The following is a 17,296-nucleotide window of genomic DNA, read 5'->3' on the forward strand; positions in this document are numbered from 1 at the left end:
AATATAAGACCAAAATAATAATAAAATATATGAAAGTTATTGAAATGTGATGATAAATAGCAAATAGTAAAAGTTAATCCAACCATATCTGTGACCATATTAAGTGTGAGTAAATTAAACTTTAGCATACTAGAAGAAAAGATACGAAAAGATACAAAAAGATAGAAAATTATACACAAAGTAACTATTTCACAAATGAAATCTAAGGTAGCCATAAAATATTAGGGGAAATAAACTTTAAGAAAAAGTACTAAAGTTGTATGTAGCTTCAAAATATACAATACAAAATTTGATAGCAAGGGAGATAAATGGACAGTTTCACTATAATAGTAGTAGATTATTTCAACATGTCTCTATTAATAGGTGAGGCAGATTAAAAATCAGTAAAAACATACAAGATTTTAACAATACACTTAAGATTAATTTTTAAAGCAAATATAAAATCCAACAGTCAGAGAATGAGATAATTTTGCATTCAAAACAGAAGAGGAAAATATGTCTTTTAGTTAGAAAAGAAGGGGTTAAAAGTACTGGTTAACCACTCAGAAATGAGTAACTGATTTTTAAGAAGTAGATGGAAAGTAATAAGAATACACATTAATGAACTAGGAAATAATACAGTTATGGGATCAAGAATATAAAAGTTGATATTCTGAAAAAACAAATAAAATTGACAAACTATCATAGAGGTTAGGCTCCAGATGAGCACACCAGGTAGAAACTTCCAGCCTCTTAAGGCCTGGGCTCAGAGATGGGTACATCATTACTTTCAGTTTATTCCATTGTACTCTGTTTATCAAAGAGTCACAGATTCAGATTCATATACCCACCTCTCAATGGAATGAGTGTTGAAGAATTTGGAGACCATGTTTTAAAACTAGTACAGCAAATTCTACCAAATATTCAAATGTTTGAAGAAATAATAATTTCAATCTTTAAAATCTCTTTTAGAGAATACAAAAAGAGGAAATATTCCCTAAATCGGTCTGTGAATCTAGTATAATCTGATGCCAAAGCCTGACAAAAAGAGAAAAGGAAAAATTATAGGCTGTTCTTTGTTGAGAATATGTATGCCAAAGTCCTCAATAAAATGTTAAGAAATCCAGCAGGTATATAAAAAGTAAACTATTATGACAAGGTGAGATTATCTAATGAGCAAAAGGAAGTATTTGCAAATTCGAAGAATCTCTAAGTATAATTCACCATGTTAATATATTATTCAAGAAGATGCATAAGAAACATTTAAAAAAATTCAAAGCTTTTTTATGATTAAAAAACTCATAAAGAAACAAAATGTTTAGCAAAGTATTATATAAGGGAATTTTTTTTTTTTTATTATACTTTAAGTTCTAGGGTACATGTGCATAACGTGCAGGTTTGTTACATATGTATACTTATGCCATGTTGGTGTGCTGCACCCACCAACTCGTCAGCACCCATCAATTCATCATTTATATCATGTATAACTCCCCAATGCAATCCCTCCCTCCTCCCCCCTCCCCATGATAGGCCCCAGTGTGTGATGATCCCCTTCCTGAGTCCAAGTGATCTCATTGTTCAGTTCCCACCTATGAGTGAGAACATGCGGTGTTTGGTTTTCTCTTCTTGTGATAGTTTGCTAAGAATGATGGTTTCCAGCTGCATCCATGTCCCTACAAAGGACGCAAACTCATCCTTTTTTATGGCTGCATAGTATTCCATGGTGTATATGTGCCACATTTTCTTAATCCAGTCTGTCACAGATGGACATTTGGGTTGATTCCAAGTCTTTGCTATTGTGAATAGTGCCGCAATAAACATACGTGTGCCTGTGTCTTTGTAGTAGAATAATTTATAATCCTTTGGGTATATACCCAGTAGTGGGATGGCTGGGTCATATGGTACATCTAGTTCTAGATCCTTGAGGAATTGCCATACTGTTTTCCATAATGGTTGAACTAGTTTACAATCGCACCAACAGTGTAAAAGCGTTCCTATTTCTCCACATCCTCTCCAACACCTGTTGTTTCCTGACTTCTTAATGATTGCCATTCTAACTGGTGTGAGATGGTATCTCATTGTGGTTTTGATTTGCATTTCTCTGATGGCGAGTGATGATGAGCATTTTTTCATGTGTCTGTTGGCTGTATGAATGTCTTCTTTTGAGAAATGTCTGTTCATATCCTTTGCCCACTTTTTCATGGGGTTGTTTGCTTTTTTCTTGTATATTTGTTTGAGTTCTTTGTAGATTCTGGATATTAGCCCTTTGTCAGATGAGTAGGTTGCAAAAATTTTCTCCCATTCTGTAGGTTGCCTGTTCACTCTGATGGTAGTTTCTTTTGCTGTGCAAAAGCTCTTTAGTTTACTGAGATCCCATTTGTCAATTTTGGCTTTTGCTGCCGTTGCTTTTGGTGTTTTAGACATGAAGTCCTTGCCCATGCCTATGTCCTGAATGGTACTACCTAGATTTTCTTCTAGGGTTTTTATGGTATTAGGTCTAACATTTAAGTCTCTAATCCATCTTGAATTAATCTTTGTATAAGGGGTAAGGAAAGGATCCCGTTTCAGCTTTCTACTTATGGCTAGCCAATTTTCCCAGCACCATTTATTAAATAGGGAATCCTTTCCCCATTTCTTGTTTCTCTCAGGTTTGTCAAAGATCAGATGGCTGTAGATGTGTGGTATTATTTCTGAGGACTCTGTTCTGTTCCATTGGTCTATAGCTCTGTTTTGGTACCAGTACCATGCTGTTTTGGTTACTGTAGCCTTGTAGTATAGTTTGAAGTCAGGTAGTGTGACGCCTCCAGCTTTGTCCTTTTGACTTAGGATTGTCTTGGCAATGCGGGCTCTTTTTTGGTTCCATATGAACTTTAAAGCAGTTTTTTCCAATTCTGTGAAGAAACTCATTGGTAGCTTGATGGGGATGGCATTGAATCTATAAATAACCTTGGGCAGTATGGCCATTTTCACGATATTGATTCTTCCTATCCATGAGCATGGTATGTTCTTCCATTTGTTTGTGTCCTCTTTGATTTCACTGAGCAGTGGTTTATAGTTCTCCTTGAAGAGGTCCTTTACATCCCTTGTAAGCTGGATTCCTTGGTATTTTATTCTCTTTGAAGCAATTGTGAATGGAAGTTCATTCCTGATTTGGCTCTCTGCTTGTCTGTTACTGGTGTATAAGAATGCTTGTGATTTTTGCACATTAATTTTGTATCCTGAGACTTTGCTGAAGTTGCTTATCAGCTTAAGGAGATTTTGGGCTGAGACAATGGGGTTTTCTAAATATACAATCATGTCATCTGCAAACAGGGACAATTTGACTTCTTCTTTTCCTAACTGGATACCCTTGATTTCTTTCTCTTGCCTGATTGCCCTAGCCAGAACTTCCAACACTATGTTGAATAGGAGTGGTGAGAGAGGGCATCCCTGTCTTGTGCCAGTTTTCAAAGGGAATTTTTCCAGTTTTTGCCCATTCAGAATGATATTAGCTGTGGGTTTGTCATAAATAGCTCTTATCATTTTGAGGTACGTTCCATCAATACCGAATTTATTGAGCGTTTTTAGCATGAAGGGCTGTTGAATTTTGTCAAAAGCCTTTTCTGCATCTATTGAGATAATCATGTGGTTCTTGTCTTTGGTTCTGTTTATATGCTGGATTACATATATTGATTTGCGAATGTTGAACCAGCCTTGCATCCCAGGGATGAAGCCCACTTGATCATGGTGGATAAGCTTTTTGATGTGCTGCTGAATCCGGTTTGCCAGTATTTTATTGAGGATTTTTGCATCGATGTTCATCAGGGATATTGGTCTAAAACTCTTCTTTTGTTGTGTCTCTGCCAGGCTTTGGTATCAGGATGATGTTGGCCTCATAAAATGAGTTAGGGAGGATTCCCTCTTTTTCTATTGATTGGAATAGTTTCAGAAGGAATGGTACCAGCTCCTCCTTGTACCTCTGGTAGAATTCAGCTGTGAATCCATCTGGTCCTGGACTTTTTTTGGTGGGTAGGCTATTAATTGTTGCCTCAATTTCAGAGCCTGCTATTGGTCTATTCAGGGATTCAACTTCTTCCTGGTTTAGTCTTGGGAGAGTGTAAGTGTCCAGGAAATTATCCATTTCTTCTAGATTTTCTAGTTGATTTGCGTAGAGGCGTTTGTAGTATTCTCTGATGGTAGTTTGTATTTCTGTGGGGTCGGTGGTGATATCCCCTTTATCATTTTTTATTGCGTCTATTTGATTCCTCTCTCTTTTCTTCTTTATTAGTCTTGCTAGCGGTCTGTCAATTTTGTTGATCTTTTCAAAAAACCAACTCCTGGATTCATTGATTTTTTGGAGGGTTTTTTGTGTCTCTATCTCCTTCAGTTCTGCTCTGATCTTAGTTATTTCTTGCCTTCTGCTAGCTTTTGAATGTGTTTGCTCTTGCCTCTCTAGTTCTTTTAATTGTGATGTTAGAGTGTCAATTTTAGATCTTTCCTGCTTTCTCTTGTGGGCATTTAGTGCTATAAATTTCCCTCTACACACTGCTTTAAATGTGTCCCAGAGATTCTGGTATGTTGTATCTTTGTTCTCATTGGTTTCAAAGAACATCTTTATTTCCGCTTTCATTTCGTTATGTACCCAGTAGTCATTCAGGAGCAGGTTGTTCAGTTTCCATGTAGTTGAGCGGTTTTGATTGAGTTTCTTGGTCCTGAGTTCTAGTTTGATTGCACTGTGGTCTGAGAGACAGTTTGTTATAATTTCTGTTCTTTTACATTTGCTGAGGGAGAATTTTGTTAATTGATGACAGTACATCTTAGCAGTAAAATGATAGAAAGCATTGTTTTTAAAATTGGCAAAACATAAGGTACCCACTGTCAACACTTCAAGTATAATCCTCAAGTTCTGGTCATGCAATAAAATAAGTAAAGGAAATACTCATTTAAAATATTTAAAAGAAACATTATTACTTAAAATTCTAGAGTTGCTTACAGAGGAGACTCAAAAGAATCCATTAATTGTGAGATTTGATACAGGAGGTTAGTAAAGTAACTGGATATGAGATCAGTATACTAATACCAGTTGTTTTTTTCTCTTCTAACAACAAATATTTATTAATTACTTTTTTCATCAGTTTTATTAAGTGCCTAGTACATACCACACTCTGTTTTAGGTGCTTGGATAAATTAATGACATATATAGTCAACAATCCTTATCCTTATGAGTCTCCCACATGTAAATGACTCCCACATTTACAATGACAAGAGCAAATAAAAGATACTTAGGAAACCCAGGGGCTTGGGGGAAAAGTCGGTTTTGTGGAGAAAATGTGGCATTATAGCCATTAAAGTTTACCTAAATGAATGAAAAGTTCTACTATGCTTATCAATAGAAATACTTCATTTCATAATTATATTGTTTTCTGCAAGTGATTTATAAATTCAATGCAGTTCCAACCAAAGTCGAATTTTGGGGATTTTTGTGAAATTTGATGTTTATTTTAAGATTTATATAGAAGAATGAAGACTCAAAATGGGTGACTTTGAAGAATAAAGTGATGGGGCTTGTCATACCAGGTAATAAGGTGTATAAAGTTTGTGGTATTGGTTCAAGGGAAAGACATATCTATCAGAAGAACATGGGGGTCCCAAAACTTAAGAATACAGAAGTGGCATTACAGTAAATGAGGGCAGACTTACAACAACTGTGGTTCAACAGTCCAATGCAAATAAATAAGACCTCACACCTTGTGTAAAAATCATTTCAGTTAGCTTAAAAATGTAAGTGTGGAAAACAAAACTTTAAAACATTTAGAAGTTAGGACCCCAAGGTAAGGGTTTCTTAGATAAAACTTAAAAAACTCTAAGTCTGAAGGAAAATAATGATAATTTCAGTTAAATTACAAATGAAAACCAGTGCTTATTAAAATATGTCATTAAAAAGTAGGGAAAATGTTATAAGCAGGAGAAGTATTTACAATACATATGGCCAATAAAATATTTACGTTCCATGAGATGTAAAGATTTCCTACAATTCAAAAAGAGAAACACCAATGACCCAAAAGGAGAAATGCATAAAATAACTTTTAAAATAGAGGGTGCGGGCCGGGCACGGTGGCTCAAGCCTGTAATCCCAGCACTTTGGGAGGCCGAGACGGGCGGATCACAAGGTCAGGAGGTCGAGACCATCCTGGCTAACATGGTGAAACCCCGTCTCTACTAAAAAATACAAAAAACTAGCCGGGCGAGGTGGCGGGAGCCTGTAGTCCCAGCTACTCGGGAGGCTGAGGCAGGAGAATGGCGTAAAAAAACCCGGGAGGCGGAGCTTGCAGTGAGCTGAGATCCGGCCACTGCAGTCCAGCCTGGGCGACAGAGCGTGACTCCGTCTCAAAAAAAAAATAAATAAATAAAATAAAATAGAGATTGCATTAATGATAAATAAAAATTTACTGAAACTATTGGTGGTAAAAATTCATTACCATTAATGGTAACTAAACTAGATAATTATATTACAAATTTGAAAAATGCAAATAAAGACTACTACCACGAGATTATTTTATACCCTGTAATTTGGCAGGAATTAAGAAAGCTGAAGGTATCATGTGTTAATGAGAATGTAGAGCAATGGAATGCCTTTACATTGCTACCCTGCCTGTAGGAATCTAAAATGGCAGAGCCACACTGAAAAACAATCTGGTAATAATTCATATTTTGAAGTTAAATTTCCTTATTTCCTACACACAACACACACACATACACACCCTCACCCTAAGGGAAGCTCTTGTACTTGCACCTTAGGAGGCTATTGTTAGCAGAATCATTCAGAATAGCAACAAACTGTAATAAAAATGACCCAAATACATATATCAGTAGCAAAATAGGTAAGTAGAATTAGGCGTATTCATAGAATGAAATATCATCTGCAAGAGCATGGATGTGTTAGAAACATGAAGTCATAGAAGACTAACACGATACCATATACTTTTTAAAGCTCAGAAGCAAACAAAACTAAGTGTGGGAATACTTATTCACATAAAACTCTAGAATTCAAAAAAGAAAGGGAATGATAAATGCAAATTCAAAACAGTCCTTGCATCTCTTGGGGCACAAGGAAATGGGATTGGGAGAGAAGTTGTACTTCATGGTATTGGTGATGTTCCATTTCTTATGTTACATGGTTTATTCATAGGAATCATTTATTTTGTTACTTATACCTCATAACGTGTATGTTATGTGTATTCCTTTTTGCTTACCAAGTTACAAAATAATTTTTAAAATTTAAAAATGTCTAAGAGGATTGAGTTGATATGTCTGAGTAACTTACTTGAGGCATTCTGACTACCTTATTTTATAGGAGTATCTAATATTTTCAAGTGACTAATTAGTAAAATGACTAATCTGAATGACTTTTTATATACCTTTTGCTTTATTCAAAATCTCATTTTTGCGATCTCCATTTATGTTTTACAGAAGATTGAACTTTTCACTTTTTTTGAGTTATGATCACATTATGTTCTACTTTGATAGGAGGAGAAAACTTGCCCCTAAATTGAAAAACTCATAAAATGAAACTCTTCAGTCTAATTACATACCTGTGCTGCTTCTTAAAGGAATAGGGTACAAAGTTTACCTCCATTTATGTTTTACGGAAGATTGAACTTTTCACTTTTTTTGAGTTATGATCACATTGCGTTCTACTTTGATAGGAGAAAACTTGCCCCTAAATTGAAAAACTCATAAAATGAAACTCTTCAGTCTAATAACATACCTATACTGCTTCTTAAAGGAATAGGGTACAAAGTTTACAGTGATACAGGGAGAGCAAAGATACTAATTTCTTGCCGTGAGGAATATAACATGGGAATCATTTTGGCCACAATATGAAGATTATATTTGGCAATAATGATTTAAGTCAATTGGGACCAAAACCAGTATTCTTAAATGACATGTCAAATGCTGCTTAATAGTGTTTGTACTTACTACTTGTTCCTTCTGCTTGTAAGTTTCTTTCCCCAGAATGTCTTAATGCTAGCTCAGTGTTCATATTTATGTCTCAGCTTAGTCGTCTACTCAGAGATGCCATCTCTCTTGGTGTAAAACCTAAAACAGCACCTGGGTCATAGAGGATCTCTAAGTACTTATTAAAGAAAGAAATAAGAAAAGATAAAAAGAATAACAGCTTACATTCTACAAGTGTGTTTAGAACATTTGAGACTGGGGAAGAATAGAGGTGCAGAGAAAGTTTAGTCAAAATACTTACTAGTAAGGCCTGGCATGGTGGCTCGTGCCTGTAGTCTCAACCCTTTGGGAGGCCGACGCAGGTGGATTGCTTGAGCCCAGGAGTTTAAGACCAGCCTGAGCAACATGGCAAGATGTCTTTACAAAAAATACAAAAAAATTTAGCCAGGTGTGGTGGCAAGTTCCTGTAAGCCCAGCCTTTTGGGAGGCCAAAGCAGGTGGATCACTTGAGCCCAGGAATTCGAGACCAGCCTGAGCAACATTGCCAGACCTTGTCTTTACAAAAAATACAAAAAAAAAAAACTAACCGGATGTGGTGGCAAGTTCCTGTAGTCCCAGCTACTCGGGGAGCTAGGTGGGAGGATTTCTTGAGCTGGGAGGTTGAAGCTGCAGTGAGCCTTGATGACACCACTGCACTCCAGCCTGGTCGACGGTGAGACCCTGTCTCAAAAAAAATTACAGAAGAGCAATAAAAAAGAAAGCATTTCTGAAATGTCATATTAGAATATATTACACATACCTTAAAAAAGGTAACCATTATTTTATTAAGAATAATGGGGTCTGGTTTCATCAAAAGAGAATAAATAACAAATTTGTTATGATATTTTTTGAAAACTGTAGAATATTTTAAAACCATCTTTATTAGAAGATTATATATGGTTAAAATTATTTATTTGTATGTGGTATGTGTGTATATGTAGTTAATATGTTTCGGACTTAGAAAATAATCTATCTACATGCTAAGGAAAAGAAAGAAAACTAATTGCTGTAAGAAGAAAAGTAATTATAGTATCTAAATTTTCACAGATGTACCAACAAGTAAAGAAGGATCAAAATATACTCACTGTGGACAATGTGAAGAGTGTTCTCCAAAATACATTTCCTCATGCTAATGTTTGGGATATTTTGGGAATTAATTCTAAATATGATGAAGAAAGAAAGGTAAGTTGGGACATTATGTTAAGTGAAGTAAGTCAGGCACAGAAAGACAAACACCACATGATCTCTACTCATGTAGAATCTTAAAAAAATGTCAGACTCACAGAAACAGAGCAAAATGGTGGTTACCAGAGCCTGGGGATGGCAGAATTGGGGAGATATTCGTCAAAGGATACAAAATTTCAGTTAGACTAGAGAAGTAAGTTCAAGAGATCTATGATACATGGTGATAACTATAGTTAATGACAACATATTGTATACTTGAAAATTACTAAGAGAGTACATTTTAAGGATTTTCACCACAAAATATGAGAAGTATGTAAGGTAATGCATATGATAATTGGCTTCATTAGCTATTCCATAATGTACATGAATATCAAAATATGTTGTATATCATAAACATATATAATTTTTACTTGTCATTTTTTTAAAAGGTAAACAATTAGAGGCTCAACCCAGAAGATTCAGAAAGAGCCAGAAAAAAAGGCAACAACTCAAAGAAATTTTCAGAGAAAGAAATAGTACAAAGAAATTCCAAAAATTAATGTATATGAGCCTTCATTAGAAGGGACTCACCAAATACGCAACACATTGAATGAAAGTGGAATGCTCTGGGGCATGGGGATAAGGAATACTTTTCTGAAGAAATGGTATTTAAGCTGAGTTCTGAAACAGGAGGAAAAGTTAGACAAAAGAAAACAAGGGGGTTGTAAGAGATTAACATTCCAGTCAGAGAAAAATGCTGAGGTCTGAGATGTGAAGGAATTGAGAGAAGCTGATGTTGCTACTGTGTAGACTGAAAGCATACGTTGTGCCTGTGTTAATGGGGTACAGTTGAGGAGATAAGGCTGGAGAGGCAAGCAAGGGGTCTGAATACACCGGGTCTTGTGAACAATATTTAATGCACTCATATCAGTAGAAGCTCTTGGCAACAGTGAAAAACCTGAAAGGAATTAAGTAGTGAAGTGACAGTGACATGCATTTTTTAAAAAGAGCATTCTCCTTTGTTGAGAATGGATTGTTGGTGGGGAGGAGTAGGTGTGGTGATAATGTATTAGGAAATATAAGGTGAGAAATGTGAGATGGACTAGTAGGCTTTTGGAAGAAGTGGAGGCAGAGAAAATGGACATCCTTGAATTATTTAGGAAGTGCCATCCAGGTGCTGCTGGATTGGATAGGGTAGAGGGGAGATGAGAAGTTGTCAAGAGTAACTTCTAGGGTTCAGCTGAACAACTAACCGGTAGCATTGATGCCATTGCTAAGAAGGAAAGGAGTGGAGGAAAAAAGGATTGGGAAATAAAATGAGAAGTGCAGTTTTTTTACATAGAGGATTTGAGGTGCCTGTGAGACTTCCAAGGGAGATGTGAAATCAGCAACTGGATATATGATCTATAGCTCAGAAGATGTGTGAGCTAAAAATATATAATGCAGTGTCATTGACTTATTTGTGGTAATTAGCTTTTGGAGTAGAAAGTTTGCCTAATTGGAAGTCATAGAGTAAGAGCAGAAGAGTGCCTGTATTTCTAGGAGGGACATCTTTCTTGAGTTCCAAACGCATGTATTCAACTGCTTAGTGGATTTCCCGTAAGCATCTTAAATCAAAAGAATCTAAAATCATGCCCATGATCTTCCTTGTTGCCCCAAACCTTTTTTTCTTCTTTATCTCCTATTCTAGAGAGTAGGTAGCAACCACTCACCCAGACCACCCATGCTGAAAGCCTAATAGTCATCCTTAACTAATTGTTTTCCTCACACCCTCCCAAAAAATAGGTCATCAAGTTCTATCAGTTTTGCCTGTTAAATATTTTGGAATCTGTTAAATATTTCAGAAACAGCTTCATTCTCATCTTGCCTTTTGTTTTTGCTCTTGCTTTGTCTTTCCCATACAACTGTGGTAGCCCCTGAAGCAGTGTCCTAGAATATGCTCCTTCTTTAACATTGTTGCCATTGTATCCTTTTAAAAATAAGCAAATCAGATATTATTTGCCATGAACTCTCTTCCTAGATAGAGGATATTATTTACCATGACCTCTTTGATACCCCCAAAATACTGTATCAAGCTTACTTTTAATGTATCCATCTCTCCTTATCCTTATTAAACTATAAGTTTCTTTAGGAGAGAGTTTGCATATCATTTACATGAATTCATAAATCTAATACATAGTAGGTGCCCACTAAATGCACAGATAGTATAGTACAGTAGTTAAGAGTTCAGACTCTTGGTCAGACAGATCTGGGTGCAAATTCCACTTCCAAAACGCTGTGGCTGTGTAACATAAGAAGTTACTTAATCTCTCTGTGTCTGTTTTATCATCTGTAAAATTGATGTAATAGTAGTACTTGGCTTTCTAGAGTATTTGTGACAATGTTGGCTATAATAATGATAATACTTAGTATTGGATAGCAAATGAGTTATGTAGTCACTTTTTAACTCATAAGCTAAAATTCAAATGTTGAGGACCTTCATGATCGGGCCTCTGCCTACACCGCTCTCTAACTCCATATCTGACAGCTGTCCCCCATATTTCACACCCTGTAAACACTGCTGTATTAGTCCATTTTCACGCTACTGATAAAACATACCTGAGACTAGCAATGTACAAAAGAAAGCGGTTTAATGGACTCACATTTCCTTGTGGCTGGGGAAACCTCACAATCATGGCAGAAGGTGAAAGGCATGTCTCACATGATGGTAGACAAGAAAACTTATGCAGGGAAATTCTCCCTTATAAAACCAGCAGATCTCATGAGACATATTCACTGTCACTAGAATAGCGTGGGAAAGACCTGCCTCATGATCTCATTACCTCCCACTGGGTGCCCCCACAACATGTGGGAATTGTAGGAGCTACAATTTAAGATGAGAATTGGGTGGGAGCACAGCCAAACCATATCAACTGTGAATTTACCATTGCGTAAGTATACCACACTCTCACTTCCCTTTCAGTCCTTGCTATACTCTCTTCACTTGCAATGTCTTTCTCTACTTTATCTCCCTGGGAAATTTTTATTAAGCCTTTAAGGCTTTTAGTATCACTCCCTAAAAGAAGCCCTGTATAATCCCTTCCTCTCCATATTCCAGCTTGACTAGGTGCTTCTCCTGGGCCCCACAGAATCTTCTACATGCCTGTGTTTTCTCTGTATGTATGTGAACCCCTTGAGAAAAGACTTTCAGCTCTGTAATCACAGTGTCTAGCCTAATGCAGGTGGCAGGATTGAATCAGTGTTTATTGAATATATAAATACAGGGATAAATAAGTCTCTGATGCCGATAAATGTTTGGATTTTTAATGTTAAGTAAATGTCATACTCTATACCAAGAATCAGCAAGTTCACCCACTGCTTGTTTTTGTGAATAAAGTATTTTGGGGACACAGGCATACTTGTTTATTAATATGTCGTCTGTGACTGCTTTTTTGCTGTAACATAAGAGTGGAGTCATTGTGTCAGAAACTGGGTGGCTCACAAAGCCTAAAATATTTACTCTCTGGCCCTTTACAGAAAAAGTTTTTTGACTCCTTGTAGGTAATTTACTTTCCTTTAAGCAGTGTTTGGAAAGGACAGATAAAGTTAGCAAAATGGATGTTTTTTCCCATGGCATATAAAAATGTGGCAGTGTTCCATTTTCTTATGTTTATTTTTCAAACAATCATATTTTGTTTAACACTGGTGTTTTTTAACCGAATAGACTGGAGCAAGCTTTTATAAGATGACTGGTCTGGGACCTTTGCCTCAAGCTCTTTATAATGGTGAACCATTTAAACATGAAGAGATGAATATTAAAGAACTAGAAATGGCTGTTCTTCAAAGAATGGTGGATGCATCTGTATATTTACAAAGAGAAGTTTTTTTGGTAGGTAAGCATTTATAAGAAAATACACAATGAATAATATTTATAAATGATATTATTAAAATTTTATTTTAATGACAAGTTAATTTGGTAAAAAATTTTTCATTCTGATCATTTAATAGTGATTTTTTAAATGATACTTTTAGCAGCTCAAGCCACACCACCGTCCTTGTGCAGAGACTGTGGTGCAAGAGGCCCTTTACACTCCATGCCAAGGCAGATCTTCAGGAATCTGGAACACCCACTGTCCTTGATTAGGAGTTGAGGCTACCGTGCTCCCTGTGCAGAGAACTTGGAGCCAAGGAGGTTTCCCAGCTCCACGCCTAGGCACACCTCTGGACACCTGGTGGTTGCCCACTGTATTCTCCCTCAGTATTGGTGCTTGTGCCTGCCATTAGGGTACCTGTAGGCAGGCCTGCTCAATCTGGCCCTGCCCATCTTGCCCACCATGTCTGAGGAGGGAACTCAGACCACTGTGCACACCATACTGCCCAAGGTTATTTATAGATTCAATGCCATCCCCATCAAGCTACCAATGAGTTTCTTCACAGAATTGGAAAAAACTGCTTTAAAGTTCATATGGAACCAAAAAAGAGCCCGCATTGCCAAGACAATCCTAAGTCAAAAGGACAAAGCTGGAGGCGTCACGCTACCTGACTTCAAACTATACTACAAGGCTACAGTAACCAAAACAGCATGGTACTGGTACCAAAACAGAGCTATAGACCAATGGAACAGAACAGAGTCCTCAGAAATAATACCACACATCTACAGCCATCTGATCTTTGACAAACCTGAGAGAAACAAGAAATGGGGAAAGGATTCCCTATTTAATAAATGGTGCTGGGAAAATTGGCTAGCCATAAGTAGAAAGCTGAAACTGGATCCTTTCCTTACTCCTTATACGAAGATTAATTCAAGATGGATTAGAGACTTAAATGTTAGACCTATTACCATAAAAACCCTAGAAGAAAATCTAGGTAATACCATTCAGGACATAGGCATGGGCAAGGACTTCATGTCTAAAACACCAAAAGCAATGACAGCAAAAGCCAAAATTGACAAATGGGATCTAATTAAACTAAAGAGCTTCTGCACAGCAAAAGAAACTACCATCAGAGTGAACAGGCAACCTACAGAATGGGAGAAAATTTTTGCAACCTACTCATCTGACAAAGGGCTAATATCCAGAATCTACAAAGAACTCAAACAAATATACAAGAAAAAAGCAAACAACCCCATCAAAAAGTGGGCAAAGGATATGAACAGACATTTCTCAAAAGAAGACATTCATACAGCCAACAGACACATGAAAAAATGCTCATCATCACTCGCCATCAGAGAAATGCAAATCAAAACCACAATGAGATACCATCTCACACCAATTAGAATGGCAATCATTAAAAAATCAGGAAACAACAGTTGTTGGAGAGGATGTGGAGAAATAGGAACACTTTTACACTGTTGGTGGGATTGTAAACTAGTTCAACCATTATGGAAAACAGTATGGCAATTCCTCAAGGATCTAGAACTAGATGTACCATATGACCCAGCCATCCCACTACTGGGTATATACCCAAAGGATTATAAATTATTCTACTACAAAGACACATGCACACATATGTTTATTGCGGCACTATTCACAATAGCAAAGACTTGGAATCAACCCAAATGTCCATCTGTGACAGATTGGATTAAGAAAATGTGGCACATATACACCATGGAATACTATGCAGCCATATAAAAGGATGAGTTTGCGTCCTTTGTAGGGACATGGATGCAGCTGGAAACCATCATTCTTAGCAAACTATCACAAGAAGAGAAAACCAAACACCGCATGTTCTCACTCATAGGTGGGAACTGAACAATGAGATCACTTGGACTCGGGAAGGGGAACATCACACGCTGGGCCTATCATGGGGAGGGGGGAGGGGGAAGGGATTGCATTGGGGAGTTATACATGATATAAATGATGAATTGATGGGTGCTGACTAGTTGATGGGTGCAGCACACCAACATGGCACAAATATACATATGTAACAAACCTACACGTTATGCACATGTACCCTAGAACTTAAAGTATAATTAAAAAAAAAAAAAGAAAAAAGAATTTTAAAAAATGAACAGTGTTCAAGAAATACGGGATTATGTTAAAGGAACCAAAGCTACAAATTATTGGCATTCCTGCTAGAGAAGGAGAAAAACAACCAGGAAAACATATTTGAGGGAATAATTCAAGAAAATTTCCCTGATCTTGCTAGTGAAGTAAACATTCAGTTACAAGAAATTCAGAGAACACTGTGAGATACTATACAAAGTTAGCATCACCAAGGCTTATAGTCACCAAACTGTCCAAGGTCAGTGCTGAAGTAAAAATCTTAAAGGCAACTAGAGGAAAACAGACAGATCACATACAAAGGGAACCCCATTAGACTAACAACAGACTTCTCAGTGGCCTATTTTCAGCATTCTTAAAGAAAAGAAATTCCAACCAATAATTTTGTATCTTGTCAAACTAAACTTCATAAGTGAAGGAGACATAAAATATTTTCCAGACAAGCAAACAGTAAAGGAATTCATTAGCACTAAACCGGCCTTACAAGAGCTCTTTAAGGGAATGGAAGAGTGGTACAAAAACACACTTAGGTACATAGCCCACAGAACCTATAAAGTATCCACGTGATAGAAACGGAAAAGCAGCCAGCTAAGAACTTCACATAGGATCAAAACCTCATGTACCAATATTAACCTTGAATATAAATGGCCTAAGTGCCTCACTTAAAAGGCACAGAGTGGCAGTTGGATAAAAAACAAGACCCATCTGTCTGCTGTCTTCAGGAGACCAATCCCATGCATGATGACACCTATGGGCTCAAAATAAAGGGTTGAGAGAAAGATTTACCATGCAAACAAAACAAAACAAAAGCAGAAGTTGCTATTCTTAGATAAAACAAACTTGAAACCAACAATAGATAGTGTTCAACAAGAAGACTTAACTATCCCAAATATATATGCACCAACACTAGAGCTCCCAGATTCATAAAATACTTCCACAGCTATGAAAAATCTTAAGACAGCTACACAATAATAGTGGGAGACTTCAACTCCCCCACTATTATTGAACTAACCCACTCAGACAAAAATAAACAACAAAGAATTTAGGCCAGGCATGGTGGTTCATGTCTGTAATCCCACCACTTTGGAAGGTCAGTCCAAGGGGATTGCTTGAGCTGAGGAGTTTGAGACCAGCCTGGGCAACCTAGTGAAACCTCTCTACAAAAATCTTAAAACAGCCAGGCGTCGTGGTATGTGCCTGTAGTCCCAGCTACTCAAAAGCCTGAGGAAGGAGAAAGACAGCAGACAGATGAGTCTTGTTTTTTATCCCACTTGCCATTCTGTGCTTTTTAAATGAGGTCTGTAGGCCATTTATATTCAGGTTTAATATTGGTACATGAGGTTTTGAGCCTGTCATGAAGTTCTTAGCTGGCTCCTTGCTGTTTCTATCATATGTTAGACACTGATAGTGTTAGACAGATTATCAAGGCAGAAAACTAACAAATTCTGGACTTAAATGGACACTGACCAGTTGGACTTAATAGACATCAACAGAACATTCCACCGATCAGCCACAGAATATTTATTCTTTTCAGCTGCACACAGAGCATACTCCAAGATCAAGCACATGCTTGCCCATAAAGCAAATCTCAATAAATTTTTAAAAATCAAAATCATACCAGTCATACTCATGGGCCACAGGAGAATAAAAATAGAAATCAGAACTCAGAACATCTCTCAAAACTACATAATTATATAGAAATTAAACAACTTGCTTTTGACATCACTTTTGGGTAAACAGTGAAAAATTAAGGCAGCAATAATCAAAATTCAAATAAATGAAAATGAAAAGCATACCAAGATCTCTGGCATGCAGCAAAAGCAGTATTAAGAGGAAAGTTTGTAGTGCTAACCACCTATCTCAAAAATTTAGAACTATCTCAAAATAATGACTTAACATCACACTGAGAGGAATTAGGAAAAACAAGAATGAACTAACCTCAAAGCTAGCAGAAGAAAAGAAATAACTAAAATCAGAGCAGAACTGTACAAAATTGAGACCAAAAAATTTGTACAGTGAATCAGTGAAACCAAACGTTGGCTCTTGGAAAGGAAAAACAAGATCGATAGACCACTAGCTAGATGAACAGAAAAAGGAGAAAAGATCTAAATAAGCACAAGTAGAAGCAACAAAAGTGACATTACAACTGATCCCGTAGAAATACAAAAGATCCTCAGAAGACCTCTGTGCACACA

At 36.8% G+C, this 17,296-nt stretch overlaps 1 protein-coding gene across 1 annotated transcript in view; it reads left to right on the top strand.

The window, feature by feature from the left end:
* UGGT2 (UDP-glucose glycoprotein glucosyltransferase 2) overlaps positions 1 to 17,296 on the top strand; it is a 270,417-nt gene that overhangs the window by 114,393 nt on the left and 138,728 nt on the right. Inside the window, exons 16-17 of the mRNA XM_010358916.2 lie at positions 9,004 to 9,138; positions 12,824 to 12,988. Of these exons, the coding sequence (XP_010357218.2) occupies positions 9,004 to 9,138; positions 12,824 to 12,988 (300 nt within the window). The remainder of the gene's footprint in view (positions 1 to 9,003; positions 9,139 to 12,823; positions 12,989 to 17,296) is intronic.

The sequence above is a fragment of the Rhinopithecus roxellana genome, chromosome 18, assembly GCF_007565055.1.
Source record: "Rhinopithecus roxellana isolate Shanxi Qingling chromosome 18, ASM756505v1, whole genome shotgun sequence".
Taxonomy (NCBI): domain Eukaryota; kingdom Metazoa; phylum Chordata; class Mammalia; order Primates; family Cercopithecidae; genus Rhinopithecus; species Rhinopithecus roxellana.